This window comes from Dermacentor andersoni, chromosome 4, assembly GCF_023375885.2.
Source record: "Dermacentor andersoni chromosome 4, qqDerAnde1_hic_scaffold, whole genome shotgun sequence".
Classification (NCBI taxonomy): Eukaryota; Metazoa; Arthropoda; class Arachnida; order Ixodida; family Ixodidae; genus Dermacentor; species Dermacentor andersoni.
In genome coordinates, this window is record NC_092817.1 from 72,017,867 (window position 1) to 72,042,108 (window position 24,242).

At 47.4% G+C, this 24,242-nt stretch overlaps 1 protein-coding gene and 1 long non-coding RNA gene across 2 annotated transcripts in view; one reads left to right on the top strand and one right to left on the bottom strand.

Moving 5' to 3' along the window:
* Positions 1 to 20,084, bottom strand: part of LOC126536775 (uncharacterized) — a 41,779-nt gene extending 21,695 nt beyond the window's left edge. The window contains exons 1-4 of the mRNA XM_055074160.2: positions 19,947 to 20,084; positions 18,397 to 18,642; positions 16,220 to 16,469; positions 13,165 to 13,526 (exon numbers count right to left, since the gene is read on the bottom strand). Of these exons, the coding sequence (XP_054930135.1) occupies positions 13,165 to 13,526; positions 16,220 to 16,469; positions 18,397 to 18,642; positions 19,947 to 20,067 (979 nt within the window). The 5' untranslated portion in view covers positions 20,068 to 20,084. The remainder of the gene's footprint in view (positions 1 to 13,164; positions 13,527 to 16,219; positions 16,470 to 18,396; positions 18,643 to 19,946) is intronic.
* On the top strand, positions 4,334 to 13,275 carry LOC129386232 (uncharacterized). The gene is made up of 3 exons (XR_008613679.2): positions 4,334 to 4,759; positions 8,744 to 8,790; positions 13,187 to 13,275. It is a non-coding gene; the product is annotated as an uncharacterized lncRNA (long non-coding RNA).
* Positions 20,085 to 24,242: the final 4,158 nt, after the last annotated feature.

The window sequence follows — 24,242 nt, forward strand, 5'->3', positions numbered from 1 at the left end:
TCTTGCGTGGATTTATTCTTATATCTTTAATTTGATCCGGCACCGCACGTTCCAGAAAAATGGATAGGGCTTGCCTGTTCAGCAATCGTAGGTTGCTTGATGGCTCTTCCGGCATATAGATGATGACGTGTGGCCAGCGCGCAGGCCTTGACTTCATAGTCGTTGTGCTCGCAGGAGTTGACGGCGCTGTGTTGACGATTTTTCTTCTCGCCCTCTTACTCCGGACGGGTATGAAGCCGTCGTCGGATGAGTCGTCCGACATGGAGTACAGCTCGGTGTCTTCGGTGTCACTGGGGGAGCCAACTCGCTTCCTTGCGGTTGACGGCTGTGATGACGTCTGGCCAGGCGGGCCTCTAGCATGCTCCGCGTCCATGGCTGCAAGACGGGGAGGCGAGGCACCTCGAAAGCCGAAGATTTTACCAAAAATTCACCGAGCACAGAAACAAGTGTTCTGCCAAGAAGACACTTCGTCGTCTTCCTCCTTCCTTCATTAGGACTTCTCTAGTGACTACAGGGGTAATTGGAGATCGCAGGGAGATGCCTTCGTCCTTCAGTGGACATAAAATACGCTGATTATTATTATTATTATTATTATTATGAGGAGGAGGAGGAGGAGGAGGAGGAGGAGGAGGAGGGGATGATTTGGCATCCAGGCTGGTTCTACTGTTTCGTTCAAACCACCACGAATGACATGCCATATGATGCCCTTGTTAGCTGCTGTGAGGAGATATTTGAAAATATTATCGGTGAAATTCGTGGCGGTGACCATATATTTATTTCTACATATAGAGGAATACATAGATATTAATGTTCCAGTGAGCGCTACTCTTTCAGATCAGACGGCAAGTTCTGCATTCGAAAGCCAATTGCTAGCGCTGTTATAAACACGAGGACCGCGCAGAATTATTGAGAATCTTTTCGCGCGTGAACACGACCTTGCGCTAAGGAACCTACAATATTAGCAACCGAGCGAACATTAGGTCTCTCTTTTGAGCCAGTGTAATACCAACACACTCGTATACGTTTTTCGAACAAAATGATTCTTGACGATCTTTGTGTGCTTCGCTTAAATGAAACTTTGGTAAACGAAACAGATTTTTCTGTCCCTTTGAATTCCTTTTGAGTGGAGTCAACTGTGCATCGTCATAGCGGGCGAGCAGGCGCGAATTGGAGTCATCGTGTCCCACGAACTCAAGCAAACTGCTTTTCTGGCTCGCTTGTGACCACAATGCGGCAGCGACAGCGGCGAGCACAGAATCAAGTGACGCTGCTTGTATGCAAACAGCCCCCGTTCCCTTCTTACAGGGCTTTCATCATGCCCTCCAGATCGCTAGACTTTCGGCCCCTGGTAGGCACACGTGTGATATTCGCGTACTGGAGGACACTATAGTATTCTTGGGAAAAACTTGTGCAAAACTTCCGCCCCTGTGCACAGGGAAAATACGCAGGTCTGCATGGCACCTTGTGCCGTTTTCCTTCTACACGGTCGTCGTCAAAATTTGTACTTCTTTGTCTGACCGGCGACATCTATATAGCAGGGCAGTTGTCGCCTACGGAGTGAAACGTTGCACACGCCAACCTCTGTGAACACTGCGTGTGTACGGAAGCTGTAGCACAGCACAGAGATGGAACTAAAAATGAAACGTAGGCGTGCTGAAGCGTGACGTGAACGTCGTGCCAGGTGGAGGGAGGAGCTATAGGAGCAGTGCGAAGCGGCTCAAAATTCAAAGGGCGACCGAGGCCAAATAGTGGATGACTAACATATCCCTGAGCATGAGCCGCGTCTTGTGCAGAGAAAGCATATAGTGCATACTGTTGCAGAATTGCAATATGTTTGCGTATGGATACGCCCGGGAGAAAACGGCATCAGCACTCACCAGCGCCTTCTTTCGCATAGCATGCAGAGCTCGCGTATTTTTTTTTTTCTTTCATCAGTGCGAATCCACCAACGCAGCAATACGTGCTACTTGAATAGCTGCGCTTCTGTTATTTTGTACTTTTAAGAGCGCTCGCCCGGTCGTCGTAGTCACACTGTTTTCACAACCACGCGCTCTGACTGGCAGCTCCAAGCAGTTACTTTACATCGGCAACCTTCAAGCACACTCAGTGCCACTCATATCCATCTTTTTCTCCTGTCCTCCTCTGCTTGAGCAGGGTTGCCGTTGGGAATTTTTCAAAAAGAGCTAGAACTGAGGCTAAAAGCAGCCAAAAGTAGCCACGCCACCTGGTCTTGGCGCCAAATTTGTAGCCAAGTAGAAAAGTACCATTATTATAAGCAACTTTTATTAATGAACAATAAATAATATCATTTTGAATCAACACAAGAACACAGAGTAAATAAAGAGCAAGGAAATTTGGTTCTCTTGCTTGGCCTTCAAGCATCAGGTACGTTGCAAATAAATAAAAGTTCAGTCCGCGTAGTTTATCTAGAGTAGATAGTGTTCATGCCGGAGTAATTTTGGCACATTCTATTCAACAACTCAGCAGGAACGTCAAACGATGATGCTGTTTTTTCTTGAAGTCGTAGCCCAAATTTGATTCGCAGAATCGCCATGAGCAAGTCCAGCTTCATTTTGTTACGGATCTCTGTTTTCGTCAAGTTCACGCAAGAGAACACGCGCTCTGCATCAGCGTTAGAAATTGGAAGGGTCAAAATTTTCAGTGCTCCTTGCGCCAGGTGTTGAAAAGGGCATTCGCCGCAAGGGTCCTTGTACGATGCCGCTGCGTGCCAGAAAGTCAAACATGATGCGCGATCAAGTGCACCGCTAACACTCTGCAGCTGGCGTATTTCAGACTCCAGTTCGATTGAGGAACATCCAAAAAAATGCAGCGGTAGCTTCATTATGCATTCACGGCTCTTAGCACTTTCTATGCCATCGGGATTTATGGCACACAGTCTTCGAAGTGCAGAGGAGGCATTTGGAAGTCGCTGCTGCAGTCCCATCGCCATTTGCCTCAAGAATTGGAAACAGCGCTCCCTCACGGCCCGTTGGTCTTCAATAGGGACTAGTGAAATCTTCTCTCTGAAGACGGCACCTAGGTCCACTACCTCTGGTTGCAGGAAAATCGACTTCATTTTTGCCAGGTCTAGCGACAGCAGACTTGCCGTTGTGTTGTGCCTCAAAACTGATGGATTCAAAATCCGCCTAAGAATTTCCAAATACAAATTTTCTAGCTCTTGGAAGACAACCAGTGGGTCAGTTGTGTTTGTTTGGAACATTTTGTTCACTCGCCTAACGTTACGGAGAACTGAGGCAAGAAACACGAGGTAAACATAATTTTTTCTGTCTCGATACATCTCTCGTAAAATGCGCACGTTGTAGCTGCGATCTTCTGCTTTCTCAAAAAACTCTTCGAGAGACTGGTACTGCGCCAAAATTCTTTCTATAGAGTCTGCAATAGCAAGCCATCTCGTCTGCGAAAGCGACAGAATCTTGGGCGGTGGATTTGCACTTTCATCTTCCACTGTCATACTGGCATACAGTCTCTTATAAGCATCTTGCCGGCAGCTGCCGTGTGCAAAGTAGTTGTAGGTTTCTCGCACTAAGTGCTCAACCGCAGAAGGAATCGCCTCCATCGACTTGGATGCCACAAGGTCCAGGCTGTGGCAAGAGCATTTGATCAGAATCAAGTCTTTGTTGTCCTCACTAAGACGACTGAACAGAGAATTGTGTTTGCCGCACATGGCATTTGCACCATCGGTGCAGAGTCCGAGACAGTTCTTGATCGATAGGCCGTGCTTGTCGAACGTCTTCAATACCGTGTCGTGAAGCGTTTCTGCCGTTCCATCAGACAGCTCTACGAGATCAAGAAGGGTGGTTGCAATCCTGTTTTCTTCTAAACTCAGAAACCGCACAACCATGGAAAGTTGCTTTGTCGTGGATACATCGCTTGATTCATCCACCATTAGAGAATAGCTGGAGCCGTTCAGTTGTTTGTCCATGTTTTCCGTGAAGTACGGGAAGAGAACATTCGTAATTATAGCCGTGCACTTCGTTCTGTGCAGATCAAAATCATTGAATTCGGAATGCAGAATCTCACCAAGTTCGTCGACAGCATTAATGGAAGTGTGCACTGCAGTGTACAAGGCGATCCTTAACTCTCGGCGAGCCTTTTCATAGTACGTTCGACTCGAAGACGCTAGAAGCTGCGGCAGTTTTTGTTGCGAATTTGGGATTACTGCGCACTCGCGGTGCTTTTTGGTTTCTGCGTGCTTCAACAGATCACTGTAGTGGGGTCGAATGTTGCAATTGCAGTACTTGCAGTGAGCAGTCGTTCCGCCGTCACGTGACGAAATCCATCCTGTAACGCGCGCGCGTCAAGGCGACCGGAACAGCCATGAGGAGAGCAAAGCTTTAAAAATAATTGTTCTTCTTTGTTCTTGCTTGCTATTGTATATGCAATTGCAAAAAAAATGGCTAGTGAATGCGCCAAAATAGAAGTTCAAAGTAGCCAAGGAGCCAACGTGAAATTTTCATCGCCAGACGGGGTCGAAAAGTGGCCAATTTGGCGCAAAGTAGCCACCAACGGCAACCCTGGCTCTGAGCAGAGCGGCAGCCTAGATAATGTTACCTCACACCAAGTTCAGTGTAAACAGCGGTGTAAATATTCTTCCTATTTTGCCACGCAGCTTCAAAGGTTCGACTGATGTCCGCATGGTCGGCCGATCGCCCTTCGGAGATGCTTTCACTGTTGTGCGACGCCATGCACACCGCGTCGACTGCAAGGTCGACTCATTGGAGCAACAGCCGGGAATCAGGTCAGTGGATGAAGCAGTCAAAGTCGACTGAAAGCGATGTGTCCGAAAGCCATCGAGAGTATTTCAATACATGCCCGGCAAATAAATGCACGCACACACCATTCATCTACGCTATAGAAGCCAATGTAGCAGCACAATGGTAACCGCGGAGGCCACGCACCACTCTGTTCACTGTGTCTCCGTTCGTTTGCACAAGGCGGCGCCACTTATCAAAACGGGCTAACTGGAAACAAAACAATCGACTCTCTCACGCAAACTAAAGTCACCAGAAGACCGTAAAATACAATTTCAGGCAACGCCATATTGTATGCAAGCAAAATAACTCTCCCTGCGCGGCTCTTTGGTTATGTGATGGTACGCGAATTCGTTGCATTGTTTCACCGTCCAAAGACGCCACATGAACATTCTTGCACCACTTTCAGAGCCCAAAGAAAAACATTATTCCTTGTTTGTGGGATACAAGCATGCTCGTCCCCTTAAATAGGAAATAAGATATTATCATTCTCACTACAATCTAAAGACGTGCGCAGAGCGATAGACAAGTGCTATAAAGCAAAGTAGCCTGACGCGTTTCCGCACGTTTCGCCGTTGTCGAATTTGTCTTGTTATAGCTTTGAGCCTAACCCGAAAGAATGCCGGGACCTCGGGGTGGAATTCACTAAATGAACTTGCGAATAAATTTTGGCGTAGGAAAAATCTTACGAAAAAAAGCATATTCACAAAGCTGAAACCGCTCTTAACATCAGCAATCTTGCGATGCCCGCCGCTGCAAAGACGAACGCGGTAGTCGACACGAAGAACAACTTTATTGACTCAAATCTGAGTGTTGTATATGGGTGGAGCCCCTATTCCAGGGCTCCACTGGCTTCTACGACTCGACAAAAGGTGTGTATATAATGGTAGCACAGGTGTGAACTTCACTACTTGCGCTTATAGTAAGCGTAAGTTGATCCACGAAACTTGAACAGCCGTCGCAGCTGCGGACGTAAGCATTTCTGCGATACGTGGGTAGCACTCTTACGAACACAAGTATGTATGCATGTGTGCCGCTCGAGTTCAACGCGGTTAAGCGTTGGAACGTGCTGTTGCGACCGATTGGCTAGCGGCCTCAACTGATAACGGAGGAAAGCGCGTGCTTTCATCTTTGTGGCGCACTTTCATTTGTCATCTCAAAGTGCATTGAATAATTTAAGTGCATAATTTTATTGGGCGTGAGCTGCCGTGAAAGGCAGTAACGTTAATGCCTTGCTATGAACTTCTGCTTTATATATGATAGGCCCTGTTTTTCTATGCGCGCAATAGCCTTGACTTTTCATACTCATGGCACTATTGGGCGGTAGCATACGGAAGTGTGGTGACCGCCCCTGACAACCGCCAAGTTTCTCATTAATTTTCTTAGCACATCTGTAAATTTATTTTCTAGTTTGAGCTTTCCCTCGCTCATAGGGCTGTGGATGATTATTTTTCGCTTTTGAGGCTATAATTTTTCATGAGAGTTGAAACTACAAAAATACGCCTAAACTTTTCTAATTATTGCAAATTGCTAATGTTGGGCCGTTCGCTATCGTTTTCCGTGCTGTGAGCCCCAGTTTTCAATTATATTGCTCATAGTTTCAATTCAGCACTAAGTCGAAGCGACGTAAACTTGTGGCCAGAGTTTTGCTGATCGTGCAGCTTACGGTATTAGCGAACGTATGCGCACGACGGACGTCAATACTGTCTATGATACGAAGCGGGACGTCAATACGATGACTTACAAAAAAAATCGCCGCCCAAGCACTCCGTACAGATGGTTAACCAGAGAAGCTGAAACGTGCGGCCCCGGTGTTTATCACTGGGTTAATCCCGACGGTTCATTACGACGGCTTGATAGGCTGGCAGATCCTCGGTACGCAGTTGCGCTGCTCGTGTTCAGCTGCATGAGCCTGTTCTTGTACCTGGGCTGCAGCATCGTCACGGTGCAGACGAGCTCGTTCCCGGTTATGCTCGCGGCGTGGCTGATCGAAAGCTCAGAGAGCAAACGGGCGTTACCAATATTCTGGCCACATAATTCATAAGACAAATAATCGGTGTTTCATTAGAGTTACAGAGTGGTTGTTAAGGGAAAGCAAGCGCTGTAAGCATGGCTGAAAATTATGTGGGGCTAATGAAAAAGGTGCAGCGGTGGCGTAGAGGTAGAACACCCGCCTCGCGTGCAAGAGGTCCGTGGTTCGAATCCCGGTGCCCCGCAATTTTCCACCGGATTAAAAAAAAAATCCGCGTGTTGATAAAATTGCATAAACAGGCCTGGAGTGTGGCCTGATCCCAGTGACCAGAACCGGTAACGCACTCCCTCACCAGAGCAGGATTGGCCACCCTGGTGCAGTACTTGGCCACAACCTCCTATATGAACACAACAACATGACCGGGGCAGTTGGAGAAGTATGGGAGAGGCCTTTGCCCTGCAGTGGGCGTAACCAGGCTGATGATGATGAATGAAATTGGGAAATTTGCAGGCTCAACTTGGAATCAGCTAGCACGTACAGGTCAGGGGTAATTCGAGATTCCTCAGAGCCTTCGTCCTACAGTGGACAAAAAAATAATGAAGTGACGAGGTTTTATAACATGCAAAATTATTCCTGAATTTTAAGACGCTGTTGCTCTTGAGCTGCACTTCGCCTCATACTTCGTGGCTGCATTCGCACCCCCACCTTGGCCTCGTACCGTATGTGCAGTGACGGCTTCGAACAAAGTTGGTCAGTTCCGCAAGACCAACGACTTGAACCCATTTGATCCGACACCAGCTCCAATATTGCACCGTTATGTGCTTTGCTTGTGGTACTTGAACGTGTATTCTTATGAGGCTGGTAAATTTATGCAACCCTGGTGCTGATCATTGTAGTGATGTTGACTGTCTAGCCTTGACTTGTATGAGGCACCGCTTGGGCTATGAGAGACACGGTTTAGTCAGGGACTGCAGGCCTTGACTTCACCAATGTATGATTTTTTACTGGGCTCCAAAATTACAGTGTACGTTCGTTTGTGCATTTCGCCTCTGCTGCCCTGAGGCCACTATTTATTATGCAATCGTTTTCCTTTTTATTTAATTATTATTGAAATAAAGACATTTAGTCGGTTTGTAACATGGTGGTTGTGCTAGTAATGTTGCTACAGACAACCCCACTTGTAGCAACATTAATAAAGAGAAAATCAGACATCCACCCGCTACAAAGGAAACCCGTACGGCTTCCTCGGAAAAAAGGCTCGCAATTGAAGTAAAATTTGTCCTGGTCCGGGACTCGAACCCGGGACCACCGCCTTTCCGGGGCAGCCGCTCTATCATCTGAGCTAACCAGGCGGCTAGCAGATGGCAGGGCGAAGTTAATTCATTAATTACTTCTCCCCACCTTGCGGGTTTTCGCAGAACTATTACGTCAAAGTGTTGCATTTGCTTCGAGTTGTTGACAAATTCGACTTGGCCCTGCCATCTGCTAGCCGCGTGGTTAGCTCAGATGATAGAGCCGCTGCCCCGTAAAGGCGGTGGTCCCGGGTTCGAGTCCCGGACCAGGACGAATTTTTCTTCAACTGCGAGCCTTTCTTTCGAGGAAGCCGTATGTGTTTCCTTCGTAGCATATGCTACGAACGGGTGGATGTCTGATTTTCCCTTTATTAATTACTTCTCTCCACCTTGCGGGATTCCGCAGAACTATTACGTCAAAGTGTAGCAACATTATACCACCACCAGCAGCAGACTGGCACACCTGGCCTGTGATTTATTGCAAGCGGTGGCGAGCGCGGTTGCGATTGCCGGCGCCTTAATTAGCAGACGCCCCAAAAAGGAAGCTGTTTAACATCAAGTTTAACGCAAGGAAACTGTGCAAGTTTAACGGGATTTTCAACTTTGGTGTAACAGCAACAAAAATAATACCTGGAGCACATTGTTTACATGTGCACTCTTTCGGCGTCATATAGTATAACACAGAATGATTTGTTTCTGGTTCGCAGCCCTAAGGTGCGGGTACAGTCTGGCGATTCCCAAGACGGCCTTGTTGGTAAGAGCAGTTTGACGTGTTCGCCAGGAGTGGCGTTTTTGTGCGTGGTATATCAAATTATGAATTTGCACGGGAATAAAATGTTGAAGTTAGCGCATCGCACTGTGTACGCCTGCCTCCTGTCCTTGTTTTCCAACGCTAAAATGTTATCCAAGTTCGAATACTAACGCGACCTACAATACAGCGGTGCTTTAATGCTGACGTCTATAAATTTCACACTCGAAAAAAATGCAGATAGTATTTGGTGAGTGACATGCTACGTAAACACACAGTTACAGCGGGAGCAAAAACTTCCTTCCTCTCTCTAGAGTGGTTGCAAAACTAATGAATATTCGGGTATTGCAGCCGGAGCGTAGCAAACGACGAAGGCGATTTCCCCAGCTGATGTCACTGGAACGCCGTTCGTAGTGCCAACAGTACCAACAATGGTTGCGCACGAGACAAGTAGCTTACCTATGCCATAGGGCACCTTGTTATACCATATGTTTCGCAGCTGGAACCTTCCACTGAACCCTTTTTTTCCTTAAGCAGTAAACGTATTTATTTCCTGTATCGTGGCTTAAGCCACCTGTATACATCAGGCACATCGGAACATGTTTTCGTTGGTTTATGCAAGGGTAACATATTTGACACAGAATACCCCGACCACGATCACAAGAAATGATGATGAGGGCCAAACCTTAACTTCAGGAGGCGGTAGGGTCCCCATAATCCTTTCTTGAGGTCGAGGTGAAGTTGATGGCGGCTGCTGAAAGCTGAGGTGAGGTCTCCTGAATGCACTTCAACCTCATTGGACGAGGTGGGTGTTGAGCGAGGTCGTCAAATCCGAGTGAAGGTTGAGGTGAGGTCAAGCATTCTGAGGTCGTTTGCGCAACCTTCGCGAGCAAATAGAAGTGCGCATTGACGGGAAATGTGACTCCTGCTGACAATGGCTACAAGTTGCTCGAAATTTACCTAAATTAAAGTGCGGCCAGTAAAAAGAAATGCATGGCAACAGCAACGTTACACTCTGATGATAATAAATCAACTTGTCACCGCAACTAACGGCAGCCGCGGTATCTACGCTACATAGTAGACCGCAGCTATAGATACGTGCAGCTGTACTATAGCAACGCGCATGCAGCGTTTGCTTTGTGCACGGCAGGGTTTGAGCTTCAGTGCACACTCGTGCTCATATTGTTTAGTCTAGACGTGCCACGTGGTCCGGGCCGAGTTTGTCCTGCACCAGCTTGCCCGATGGATAGTATAGCCACATCCGACTTGCGTATTTTCGAGTCCTGTCATTGGGTCAATACGAAGCGAAGTCTGCCAAGGCGTCTAGCCAGGGACGGCCAGCAATGAACGCGCGCTGGCAAGCATGCGCATGGTCTGACCTTAAGTTTCGCGGGGTTCCAGGCTAGTTGAGTGTTAAAAACTAGTCGAAATTAGCGAGACCCAACGGCTACGACATCAATACGCAGGCTCGTCAAAGTTTAGTCCCTAGGCGGGCGGCCGCGGCCCAGCGTGAGCAGGCGATAGTGGGCTTCTTCCGGAACTGCGTAAGTCCTATCGAAATTGGAAAGCGGATTTTCGCTTACTTCAGCCTGTTTGGTAAGCTGCGTGAATAAATGTGCACAGTAACAGTAGAAAGAAGCACACTGATAAAAATACCCATCTTGATTGCGGTCGGCTATTTGCCAATAGCACCCGCCTATGGGAATCGGCTACATGACGAAATATAGCAGCCCGAAAAGAGTGAGGAGACGACTTCTGTTCAAAAGAGAGCGTTTCAAACAAAGGTGACCTCGCACTCCGCTTACGAGCTTCACGTGCCATGCATGACTTCAAAATTTGGCTGAGATGTTCGCAACAGCGTATGCTATCTACGGACTGTATTTGTCCATGAAACCGGGCCGAGGCGTGGTTCAGGACCTTTTTAAGATTCGCAAGAAAAAGAAAGAAAAAAGGCCTTTACAGACCTATGCAAACTCTTAGTAGGCTGTCATGCTTGAAGAACAAGTAACACTCAAAGCGTACGCTCTAGAGCTCCGCAGGGATCCCAGATGCTGTCTTTATCTGGCGCTGAAGCCTTCAAAAATACCACTCAATTGAGTCTGCAAAAGTGCAAGGAAATTGCTAGAAACTGGGAAGGCTGTGATCCGCGTCTACCGCACGCTTTACTTAAGGGTTCATTACAAATTCGGTAATTTAGGGAATTTGGATTTTAGCACATACCTTTTAAGGTTTTTACCACTATCTGCCCCCGTTCTACTTGGTTTCTGCAAAACTTGCATCGTGGGCGATCGTTTGGACATCAACTACAGGCTCCTTGTTTTACGGGCGTGCACGAGCTGTTTTCAACAGCTGACATCTGCGCGTGCAGATGTGGTACCAGCCGGAAAAGACGGAACTTAAGGACACGGTTTTTGTTTCCTACAAGTCCCGGTTTCCTTTCTTCCTTTCTTTTTTTTTTTCAGGCGCTAACTCTTACCGATCCATTAGACTTCAAGCAGCGGTGCGAGGTGTGTGAAGATATCGACGATGTGACTATATACAGAAAAATAAGACAACTTTATTTAAGAACAATTCTCGCCCGGGTCTTAATTTGCGGAGGCGTTGCTTGTGGGGGCGGAATTTAATACCTGGCACCACCATGCTTACCGCTTAATGCCCGGAGCACGAGGTCGCGGGATCGAATCCCGGCCACGGCGGCCGCATTTCGATGGGGGCGAAATGCGAAAACACCCGTGTACTTAGATTTAGGTGCACGTTAAAGAACCCCAGGTGGTCGAAATTTCCGGAGTCCTCCACTACGGCGTGCCTCATAATCAGAAAGTGGTTTTGGCGCGTAAAACCCCATAATTTATTACTATTTTTTTAAAGCCCGAACAGCAGATCCTTACGACGCTGCCATGATCGACTGTTTCCACTGAAATTGTGCGAACATAATGTCCGTGCGCAGTTTTTGCCCACAGCTTGCTACATTCAGAATAATACTTTTCTCGGCATTGAGTTTTCCCATTTACTACTTCGCGCAGGAGATCTGCTGGTGAATACAGCGCCAGTTATACTAATGGTATGACTAACGTGCGTGCTTAAACGCCCTCTCGCCTCACTTGTCGTCAACGCACGTGCCGTTCCTTCATTTCTTGGTCGCTGAGGTGAAGCTTTAGTTCACGATAACCCTTCACAAATGCACAGGACGAGTCTGTTTCGGCTATTTTCTTTCATAGAGGAATATATAAAGAACTACCACCTTTCTCCCAGCTTATCACTATATTTATCCATCTCTCTTTGCTCATGTGGCACTGCGATCAGCTGTGTTCGTCTGCTGGCCACACAAGCGCACTTCACTCTACGTATTTACTCGCGGTCACCACGCGCAGAGAGATTATTCTATTGGGGAGGTGAAGGTTGGGGCGAGGGAGGTGCAGCGCAGTAACTGTCTCTCAGCGGAGAACACCTCAACCGCTCTGCACTGGGGAGTGGGGATAGGAAGGTGGGAGCGAGCAGCGGCAGCAGCAGGAGCGTCGAGGACGCAGAAAGGAGATGGGGAAGTGGCGATCGGCGCAAGGCCTGCATCGTCAGCGTGTACGTCGAGACAGCACGGAGAAGCACGCTGTGATTGGACTTGATGCAGGCCGAGAGGATATGTTCCACCCCTGAGCAAGGGATGTTTTGCTCGCGATAGACCTTTGCGAGAGCCGCTCTTGCGGGAGAAGCTGGGCGCTCGCAGAGCCGCCGTCCCTGCGTTTCGAGAGTGCACCGTTAGCCAGGGCGGCAAAGGTTGAGGAGGCGTAAGGATATTGGAAAAGGTAACAGGCGTACGATAGGTTCGATTGGTGCAGGACTGTCTGGGATAAGTGAAGGCGTCGGAAGCCAACGTTTACGTGAACGCGACGGCGACGCGTCGTACGTCGTATCGCAGAAGCAGGTTCATGCGCCAGACAATGCTATATAGAGAAGGGTAGATCAGATCACGTGGTGCGTGTAAATGCGGGTGCGTCGCATCATGACAGGGACAGGGAAAACGAGACGCCTTCACGCGTATGTTTTTCTCCACGCACCGGCGAAACGCAATCGCCGGAAGCAGATTCCGGGCGCCGTCGCGCGAGGTATGACGTGTGACATGGTTTCGCGTTGTAATATTCCGACCCCCTGAGCAGTGCGATATGCTGTTGCCTTCGTGTGAACGAGGCTAGAAAGTGCTAGACATATGTCCTGCAAACGGATTTGAAGCAGGTTGATGATGATATAAAAAATGCTCGTGGACCGAACCTAAAGTGGTTTGACTGCAATATACCGCATCTTAAACGCCTTGTTGTCAGACGACCTCCGCGCTTTTCCATTTCTCCTTACTCGGTGTTTCGGTTCGATCGTGAATATTTCAGCCACTGGACTCTTCCATCTTTTTCAGGTACTTGTGCAGCGTCTTGGCGTGCACCGATCCTTCGGACACGTCGTCCGGAAGCAAGGGCGAGTGGGCGAAGCAGCGCCACAGCTTCTGCGCCAGCTGGACGCGGGCGTTGCGCGGGGGAAAGCATGCGCCGTCGCCCACCGCGGACGCCCGCTCGGACACGGCTGAAGAGAGTTGCTGTGGTCGATGCCGGTATCCGAACGTCTCGTGTAACCTGAAGGCTTCCTCGTTCCGCAGCAGGGCGTCGACGAACTCCGAGTTGTCGAGGGGCTTCCGAAGTCCACCGTACTCGCGTGGCAGCATTTCGCGAGGCAGGTACTCGTGCAAGCTGGCGTAGTTCCTTCCGTGCAGGTGGAGCTGGTGATGCATGGGAGAGATCACGAAAAAAAGTGAAAGAGAAAAACATTATTTAAAGGGGGAAAAAATTAGTTGGGCGTTCTGAAATGCGGAAGCGTGCCAAAAGCAGCTGTGCATAAATCAATATCTCCTAGCGGCACCTGCCCGGGCCTCTATCGCTCTCCAAGCTGCTTTGCCGATCGACTACTGTCGAGACGGCCACGCTCATCTACACACTCGTCCAGTTGCATTTCAACATAACTGTGCGTCGGAAACATGAGTGCTGTCGAACGTCGATAAAGCGGACGTGCCTCTGTTGCCACGCGTGTTTGAAGGATAGCAACGCAGGCGCCCTGCCAGATGTTTTGTTTTGCCGAGCTCGGACTGTGGCGCCTGCGCACTCCACGATTCGCTCGTGGCATGGCAATTTGATTGATTGATTGATTGATTGATTGATTGATTGATTGATTGATTGATTGATTGATTGATTGATTGATTGATTGATTGATTGATTGATTGATTGATTGATTGATTGATTGATTGAATACATGTCGAATAGTGCTATCATGGCTTACGTTGTGACCGACTACCATAGTAGCGTGTGAATTGATCGACTGAATGAGTGAGTCAACAAAGGCAGAATGTTATACGTTGTTTTCTCAACATGCGCATGTCGTCCATGCAAGCAGCTTCGATTGATTGATTAAAAAAAGAAACATATCGATGCTCGCTGTTCTTTTTGTACTAGCTGCACCAATATAATAAAAACGAGGTAAAAAATGGAATGCGATGGAGGAAGATACCGGTGTCATTTAAAAACGAGGACCATATAAAAAGAAGAGTGGCTATCAGCGTGATTTGATCATCCGAGACAGTGCAAGCGTTCAGATTAGCGGAAGCCGCTCGCCTCAGCTTGTTACCCCCTGCGAAGTGGCATATTCGCTACCCGAAGCAGAACAATCTCGCCAACTGTTCTCTGCGATTTCAGAGCGAATAATTTGTGAAATCAGGGGCTGTATTTTGCAAGGATTCTTATCTTGTGACTCTATTCATTTCACATCATTTGTCGCCTTCTGTGGGTGACCCCAGTGACAATATCGAAGCGGCGATTTGCGACTCGATGACGATGGTCAAAGAGAATAAAAATTAAAAAAAGTTTCTTTACACGCAAAAGTCTGGCGCTAACTGACTTTCTTACAGACGTATGTAAACAACAGCTGCGCAGTGATTCTTACTTACTCGCTGGAAGAACTTATTCTTGACAAATGGCTTCAGGAATCTCAATAGAATTGTAAAGAACAAAGGCTGGTTGACGACGTGGATCGCTTTCAGACGCATGGGGTAACACTCCTGCAGTACACAAGGCAAGAAAACACGTGTCATCATTCCGCATGAACACTCTAATGTTATCGTCAGCCTCCGATCGGCATTCACGCTGAACCGGTTACAAATTTCGCACAATACACTTGCATATCATATTCGTTGCTACTTCGATAAGTATGCACGCATGTTGGGAATCACGCGCGCCACTATCAGTGTCCACAACGTTGCAGCCTATTTTGCGCGCCCGTAGTATGTTTTTTTTTTTTGCGAACATCTTAAGAGCTATGCATCACAGAATACCCTGAAAAAGAAAGAAAAAGAAGTACGCAAAGCCATTGTGCTTAATTGAAAAGTATAAAAGAGGCATGAGGAGCGGAAGCTGTAACACATGTACAGAATTGTTGTGCAGAATTGTCGTGCACATATCACCTCGCACTTCGCATACCGGGAAAAAAAAAAAGAAATTGTGTTCGACGCGTCGACTCTGCATCGCTCCTTCCAAGATATAAAAGTAGCATGAATTAATTCAATTATTTCTAACTGAAAGTGGCTGCATGCGTAGGATTGCGTACATGGTATCGGGATGCAGGGAAAACTGGCTTGGCTGCATGAGTACCTAAAGATGCACAGGCGCGCCCAGGTATTGAGGGCTTAAAGGTATTGGTAAAGTTATCCTGTTGGAAAACTGGCACTAATTACACTGCTATTGCTTAAAATTTCGGGAAATCGTTTCCTAGTTTATATTCACAGACTGAGGATCGGTATTTAATACTGTGATAAGCTTGCTGATTGCTGCTGCAGCTTCATTCCTCCAAAGAGCGCCAGGTTTCCTCTTCCACATGCTGAGCGTTTGTACATCGAAGAGCTGTGCAACCGGGGTTGCCACTATGGAATTTGGACACTCTAAAATTCCGTCGTGTTGGCGCTTTAAGCCAGTCGGAGAGCCCGTAGCAGCCTCCTTAGCCAATTAGAACTGAGGTGGCGAATTCGACAATGCGGCGATATTAGGCAATGCCGAAAATAGCACTACATCACAGGTGTACGTGGCCTGCGGTGTATCCGTCGTGTCTGCTTCTCATTTAAAATTCCTTTGTTGGTTTTGAACTTGGGCGACCTGGTGATTTACATTAAACTTACAAGAGAGCTTTATGGACAGGAAACAAGAGCAGTTTGGTGTGGAGCTAGTTGGCACATGATGCTAGGATCAAAACAGCGCAAGAAAAGCTGTTTTTCTTGCACTCTGTTCTCTTTTATTTTATTATTTTTTCTTCGCGCCACAGAGCTGTGTTTATCTCTCTTCCCTGTCCCGTTTCTTGCGCTGTTTTTGTTCCTAGTACAGGACACAAGCCGCATCTGTTGTACTTGTTCCTTTACTTGTGTCCTGCGGTCCGTAACGAACTTTCGCGAGTTCTTTCGTTGGCACCGCGTACCTGGACGCAGTAGACAATCTTGAAGGCGTGCTCGGGCGACATGGAGCCGACGTGTCTGAGCGAGCCGCCCTCGAGGTCGACCAGCGCCACGATGCCGTTCACCTGCGTCGCTGGATCCTCGAGCACGTGCTCCCAGGCGAGCGTGCACGGCTTGTACATGGCTTCCAAGGAACAGGTGTCGGGGCTCCACTTGCCTGCGAGAGTGGCAGTGCACTTTCTTTTTTCCTACGTGTCTCCTCTCGCCTCCGCATCTAGAAAGGCTCACGTGTGTATGCGCACATACTATGCCTAAAGAACAACACCGCTATGCCTTCCTCTTTCTTTCTATGTCCTCTGTCCCGCTGTCAAAATCTGCTCTTTACAGTAATGTATGTACCAACAAGCCCAAGTGAGCATGGGGAGTGTCGTGTGCAATGAAAAAGAAGAGAGAGAGAGAGAGCAAGGACAGGAAAGGCAGGGAGGTTAACCAGACGAGCACCCAGTTTGCTACCCTACACTGGGGGTGGGGGAAAGGGGAGTAGAAAGAGGAAAAAGGGGAGAGGATGAGCCCTAAGTGCATGTGTGGGAAGAAAAAACACAGAAAGCGTAAGATGGAAGAGCGAGAAAATGCATTGTCCGACAGGACATTTGACATCAGGATGACCACCGATATTGGACATTTGCGTGCATGACTTCAATTTTTAAATCAAAAAGCGCCCCCACCGGGGGTATGTCCTCTGCACTGTTAGGGCCGAACATCCCCTCCTCCTGCAGGGCTTACTCTCCCCATTACACCATGGATCCCACCAACAACCTGCCACCAACGTAGGAGAAATTTACCACCGGCCAGTTGACAATGGAATGGACACCATCTTTCAATGGCAGACAAGTCACTGCGGTGTCAGGAAATTGTCAAGCAGATCTACCCATGACAGTGTCGACTACGTTGCTAGTTTGACGTCAAGAGGGGGTGCAGCAGGAAAGTTTAGCGCACTTGCGCACAAACTTACAGGGGCCCACTTTAATTCAGCGGAATTCACAAACTAATATATCCTTGTTCTATGGATCCCCAAGTTAATATCCACCCCTCGCACGCTTTAGAACGGCGTGACGTAACTCTCATATACAATCAGTGTCTCAAAGTAGTAGTCACAAACGCCTACTACTTCCGCAATGGCCAGCTGTCCTGCAATGGGAAGTTTGTGGGCGTAAATAGACAAATATGGGGGGCACCTTCTCTGTGGACCTCCTCCTTTCGGTGCTCAAGGAAGAGCGTTCTGTACCACGCTCATTGACTTGACAAGCACCACTTACATAAAACAGAGTCCGTAGACTCCGATTAAATTATGGGGTTTTACGTGCCAAAACCACGATCTGATTAGGAGGCACGCCCTAGTTGGGGACTGCGTAAATATGGCCCACTTGGGGTTCTTAACGTCCACCTAACTTTAGGTACACGGGTGTTTTCGCATTTTTCCCCCGTTGAAATGAGGCCGCAGTGGCCGGGATTCGAGCCCGCGACCTCGTGCTCTGCAGCCCAACACCATAGCCACTAAGCAACCGTGGTGGGTTAGACTCTGGTCCTTGCCGAAGTAAACCTGAGCTCCTTTAATAAAAGCACCGGTGTTTTCATTTTTAAGCATCTGGAATATGTGAATACTACAACCAATGTCAGGCGCCTTCATGCGGACAATTTTTTTAATTATTCTCTTCTTTTCTTTTCATATTTCAACACTTTCTCCACAGCCGCCCCTACCCCCTACCCTCAAATATAAGTACCCAACTGGAGAGTTATTCTGTTTAATCTCTCTGTCTTTCATCTATCTATCTATCTATCTATCTATCTATATATATATATATATATATATTTATCTATCTATCTATCTATCTATCTATCTATCTATCTATCTATCTATCTATCTATCTATCTATCTATCTATCTATCTATCTCCCCTCCATATAATAACAATGCTGAGACTAAAGATTGAGGATATTTAAATGAGAAATTCGAACCTCTAGTTGAATCAAAGACAGCTATAATTAAAGGTCAATTTTTTGGCTCTATAAGACTATTTGCTTTTCGTCCGCGTTCTGATTCGCCAAGCAGCAGTGCTTTCAAGACGTTTCTCCGGCCTATCTTACCCATTCGCAGGAAGAAGACTTTGCGACCTTCCGGATCGGTGTCCTCGAGAAAACCGAGACATTGTAGGTCGAACACTTCCTTGGCGCTTGAAGGGTACAGATTCTGGTACAAGTCGGGATTTTCGAACCGCATTCTGTAGTAGTTGCAAAGCAACTGGAACGCAGCGGGTGTGTTGAATTTTCTGGCCCTCAGAAAGCGGAGTAGGAACAGTGGATCTGTTCTTGACTTTAGCACCATTGCTTCGCCTGCAGTAGGAGACGAACATATGAGACACGGAATTAAACGCAGTAAGAAAGGAGAGAAAAATGAAGACAAGGAAATGGAAGTAATTTTGTTATACCACATCCCAGTTACGATATACAGGCTGGCGTGCTGCTTGTCATAATGCAAGATGGTAAGGAGGGAAGAATGAAGACAAGGAAATGGAAGTAATTTTGTTATACCCCATCCCAGTTACGATATACTGGCTGGCGTGCTGCTCATGTCATAATGCAAGATGGCCACCCTATTGAAAATTCTATGTCCCATAACCGCCACACTTAAGAAGCAAAGGTGGTCTACAGGATTTTCTATTAAGCCTCGCATACTAAAATGTGGGATCATTGAATGCAATGGTAACGACAAATATGCTTTCTGTTAACAAAGATTTTATTTAGACAAGGCTTCAAACAAATTTGTGAGGAACCCCATAGCCCTGCGCCAATTATTCGCACTGAACACAACTGTTGCTCCAGTATATCATTAAATCTTGTATCTCTCTCAAATAAAGAAAGACAGCAAGCAATAAAGAAGGAACTTCCTGGGTCTATGGCCTCACAACTCAACCTGCAATTACAAACTTTCATTCAATTTTTTTTATTGTTATCGACATGATGCAATAGGAGAGGATGGCGTCATTAGGTGGCACAGGCTACTGCTCGTGGCTTGGCAAACAAGATTAAGTGATGAAATCTGGCGAAAAATACCGAATAAGTTCACAGCATAAACACAAAGTTCTGCACATGAGTCCAAGAAGCCACAGAAAATGAGTATGCACTCCAGTTGCCCAACGAAATACAAGTATTCCTAATTGTCCGAGAACCCCTACGAATGCACAGTTTTGCATACTACTGCACAAAACGTAAGTACCCCTGCATGACATAATATTTGCCTACTTGACAACTCAAGAAGCTTAGACGCATACCACACATAAGTCTTTCAGAGGACACTAAGAAAGTAATGTGAACCCAAGCTAATGATTCATTCTAATGAAACTTGAAAAGCGACAAGCGCTTTTCTGCGAAGCCATCATTATGATCATATCACAGGCAAACAAAAGGCATAGCTAACTGGACCTGCCCCACGGCGAACGTTCGAGAGCGTTCGTTCACAGCTCACGCAACCCCGCGGGCCGCGCCTAACAGTAGCGCTTCTTTGTTCACGGCGGCCGAGACGCCGTCGGTGAAGCGAATTAGCACAGAGCAGGGGCGTAACAGTGGTGTGCAAGGTCATACCGTAGAATATAGGCCGTGCAAAGATCTGAAGCAATCGCTGCGTAAATGAAACTCACCGTCGACCAACGCACGTAGTTCCTCGAGGGCCTCAGCTCGCCGCTGGGACGTCTCGTTCAATTCCGTTCGCGCTCTTTCCTCCAGATGAGCTGGCAGCAGTTCCTCGGTGTCTGCCAGCATTCTGTAGCTGCGGTGGTTCTCCTGAAACATTGCCACATTAGGCCATGGTTACAATAAACATCGTGGAGGCTTCGATTTAAAAATCAACTGCAGTGAGATTTCACTCCTGCTAAATTGATTATTATTGAGTAGTACATATATACTGTTTAAGCAGCATTGGCAAAGCTGAAGGGCTACTTCAGTACTGCTTCTCAACGCTCTTCTATAGACAACGTCGTAGGTCTTGTCTCGTCCGTTCATCAAAAGGGTTAAGCAGACTGTAAGCAGCAACGTTCCTAGACGTTAAAGGCGTTTATGACAATATAAGTTATCGAGCCATCCTGTACGCCTTGATCGATGTCGGCCTAGGAGGTCTTGTTTTAGAGCGCAGCTCTGGGTGCCCGTTTCTGCGGCTAGTCTCGGCGTCGGCGTAACCGAGCGAACGAGCTCAGCGCAGAATGAAAGCGAGTGCGGAGGTCATCGGGGGGACAAGAGACGCGAGGAGGAAAGCGGAGAGGAGGTGTCAGCGCAACCAGGAGGCGAAAAGCGGAGGAGGGCGCGGCGAAAAGAATGAGGAGGAAAGTGGAGTGTCGGCACGACCAGGCATGCAGCCAGGGCGGAAACAAAGCGCTGGCGTGGGCTTTGGACCCACTGCGCATACGCTACTTCGCCCGGGGCGCCGATCCCGCTAGATAATGCGCTCGGCGCGAGCAAGGCGTCGCTGCGTTTACGCTCTCTTTCTGAACAATGATCGACGCAAGCCGTGGAAATGCTTCGTGTGCCGCTGCTGCTAAACGAGCTGCCAGAGCAGAGACCCTGCGCCGCTGCCGAGACCACCTTGTCCTTCAGAATAAAACACTTTGCCATAATATATCGCGAATTCAAAACACCTAAACAGCTGCGCTCTATGTTCGCATTAGGAAGCATCGTGATCGTCGGTGAATCTTCAATGGATATTCAGCTACTGGAATGACAGATCATTCTTTGTGCGAACAGAGGATAGTGTATTTCGCCCCCATCGAAATGCGACCGCCGTGGGCGGGATTCGATCCCGCGACCTCGTGCTTAGCAGCCCAACACTATAGCCAATAAGCAACCACGGCGGGTACTTCCAGAAGTTCTGTGTTCAGCCTCGAGAACAGTTATACTGCGCGTGTCTGTCTGCGTACGGCCCACGGAGCAACGTGGCAATTTCTGCCATTTGGTTAAAAGAGAATGGCATATGCCTTAGAAGCTCGAGAGGAAACTTCAGCGGTAATGGCAGAGAGAATTTTTTGCTCAAGGACGTTAAAAAGAAATGTTAATAATAATCCCTAATATTCTGGAGTACAAACAAGTTCAGTGTTGCCGTAAGCCAAGGCTTGGCAAAGAGAAAGTGACGTAAAAATGAAATACGAGTAGCGCCGCTCCCATGACATGCCCGCACAAGCCCCCCCACGACGTCGTAGATATTGCTGACTTCTGGGACGTGTTAGTTAAAAGATCATTAATAAAAACGAACTATTGGGTAGAAAGACGCTAATCTGCAGCCACAGAGTTCTGGTTATTAACGACGACTGAAAGGTCTCCTCCTGAACCATTATGACTCCTTGGTAACATTTAAGTTGCGCGCCCTTTGTATTGAACACTGTGCCCACCGTACCGTGGTGTTCAGCAACAACAGGCAGCGACCTTCGTGGCACGGGTAGCCGGTTGAACCCGGCTCGCATGCGCCAGACGCACGAGGTGTCACGCGAGAAGAAAGAAGAAGACGGTTGGAGGCCAGTTTGAGAACGCGACTGCCGGGGATTTCTTCACGACCGCAGTGACTTTTAGTTGCGGGCAAAGGTCTACACACACACACATATATATATATATATATATATATATATATATATATATATATATATGTAATTTAATGAGAAGTTCTGTAGGTCCGGTGCATAGGTAGTTTTAGAAACGAAGGTGCACACTTACGAAAATTGCATCTTTAATGTTTTTAACGTTTCGGCCGTGGCACGGCCTTCGTCAGAATAAAGGTTTTTATTCTGACGAAGGCCGTGCGACGGCCGAAACGTTAAAACCATGAAAGATGCAATTTCCGTAAGTGTGCACCTTCGTTTCTAAAACTAACTATATATATATATATATATATATATATATATATATATATATATATATATATATATATATATATATATATACAGAGAGAAAGAGAGAAAGAGAGAGAGAGAAGTTCCTCTGATATTACAATGGCGTAATCAATGCCTACATTTGAGCATGATATTTAAATACGAATCTTTGTCTTATTCTTTCTGAGCGAAGCACAATTTTCTTAATTATTTCGAGAAAATGTACAGAGACATTTAGAATATTGATCTCTACCGCTCTAATCTAATTTAGTCTGCCTCCTTAGCCTTATTGTGAGACTCTGCCAGAGTTCAAACAATCAGGATAACACCACACAATCACAAGAACTATACAAATTCAGTACCTTTAACACGTGTTGCACAAATCTTAGGACATTATCAATTTGGCGTGTTCTAAAAGTTTACTACTTCTTGAGTGTAAAAAAAGAAGTATTTTAATGATTGGAAAATGTAGAGAGGTCAGCCGGATAATGGAGCATCTGGCCTGCTACTCTACGTAAGGGAAGGGGAAGAGGGGAAGAAAAAGGGTCACAATGGGGGATGATAATGGGAGGAACGAAGTGAAGGACACATTACACAACTGGTATCACAGGCGTGAGTCCAGGCCCGTGTCACCTAGGAAACGTGAAAGTGCACGCATTGTCTCTGTCGTCTGCCAACTCTGTGGCCATGCGCCTAGCAAGAGGTCCGTTTGAGTAAGAAAGAAGAAAGTATTGGTACATAATTGTGTGATTGCTTCCAGCAGCGCCAGTAACTGAATGTAGCGGATTTTCTACTTTTCCTTTAACTTTTATCTGTAATTCTTTAAGTCAGGTTAACTTCGAAGCTGGATGGGTATTTCCAAGCACAGTGCACGTGAAACGGTCGATCTCCCTCCTTGTAGCTGAGTGATGCTCACAGACGAAACGTGGAAGTTACATACGTGGAGACAACAAAAACTCATCAATATGTTCCAAATTATCAGCCTGTTTCAATAAAGATGCAGTAAAAAAACGCATATAACTAAATTTTCGGCTCAGATAAATAACTTCAGTCGCAAGAAGTTGGTGTGCTAATCCTTAAGAAACCCGCACTCCGTATGGGCAACCTGCGACGCCGATACTTCGGACGCCAACGGCAGCGCCCAAGCACACCACCTTGCTATAACGGGCCAAACGGTTTTCAGCAGCACATGCCGCGATTTCGCGTGTACAAGCTGTCCGCTCATCTTGAAGCAGACGTTTCCATCTTCAGACCTGAGCGGGCGCTAGCCCTCCAGAAGGAGAAGCGCGTGTATACGCTCCTCTCGAAGTGCATGACCAGGGACAAAGCTGGGCCATGCTGGGCTGTATATACGCATCGGGGCTAAAGCAAACGTTGATATAGTGCCGCGTCTGTTATCACTAAAAAAAGAAGTGCCGCGCCATTCTTGTGGCGCGTCCCTATTAGCCGGACGGTGTCAGAATATTTTAGCTGCACACTGGAGCTCCTGGCCAGCACCGTTTTCCCATACTATGCGCATAGGGGCGACGTGAGTTCTGCACTGTATGCAGGCGCTGCTATTGTAGCAAAGGACTTCTGCCGCTGGGATGCGCGTTGTGTTGCACACGCTCGAGAAAAACTGCTCAGAGCAGCCAGCCACTCACCGTGTCGTTCGGGTGCCGTGTCAGCCTTTACAATCGGCAATCTAGAGAAATAGTCGCGGCAGAGAAAGTATACCGTATCGTACGGGGGACCGGTTTGGTGTTGGTTCAATCACAGTCGCCCTTGTGCCCGCTCTCAGCGGTGACCTTTTCACTTTCCTCTTCTTGGCATATATGTGCAGTGCACACGAAGTGGCTGTTTGCTCTGCAAGCGCACATTGCTTTTCCTTTTTTTATTTCTTTTGTTTTCTCGCACTCTCCGTGGCCTTCAATTCCCTTCTCGCTTGGCTTGTTATGGGTTTGTAAGCCAGACACCACCATTCTTTTACGTAAATCAGCACGAGGATATAAATAGGTGCGAACGGTAAGTTCGTGTTACCCAAATAGTAATGCCGACAGCCGCAGTCATACGATGAAGAAACACATACGGCGGCTCATCTTTCGC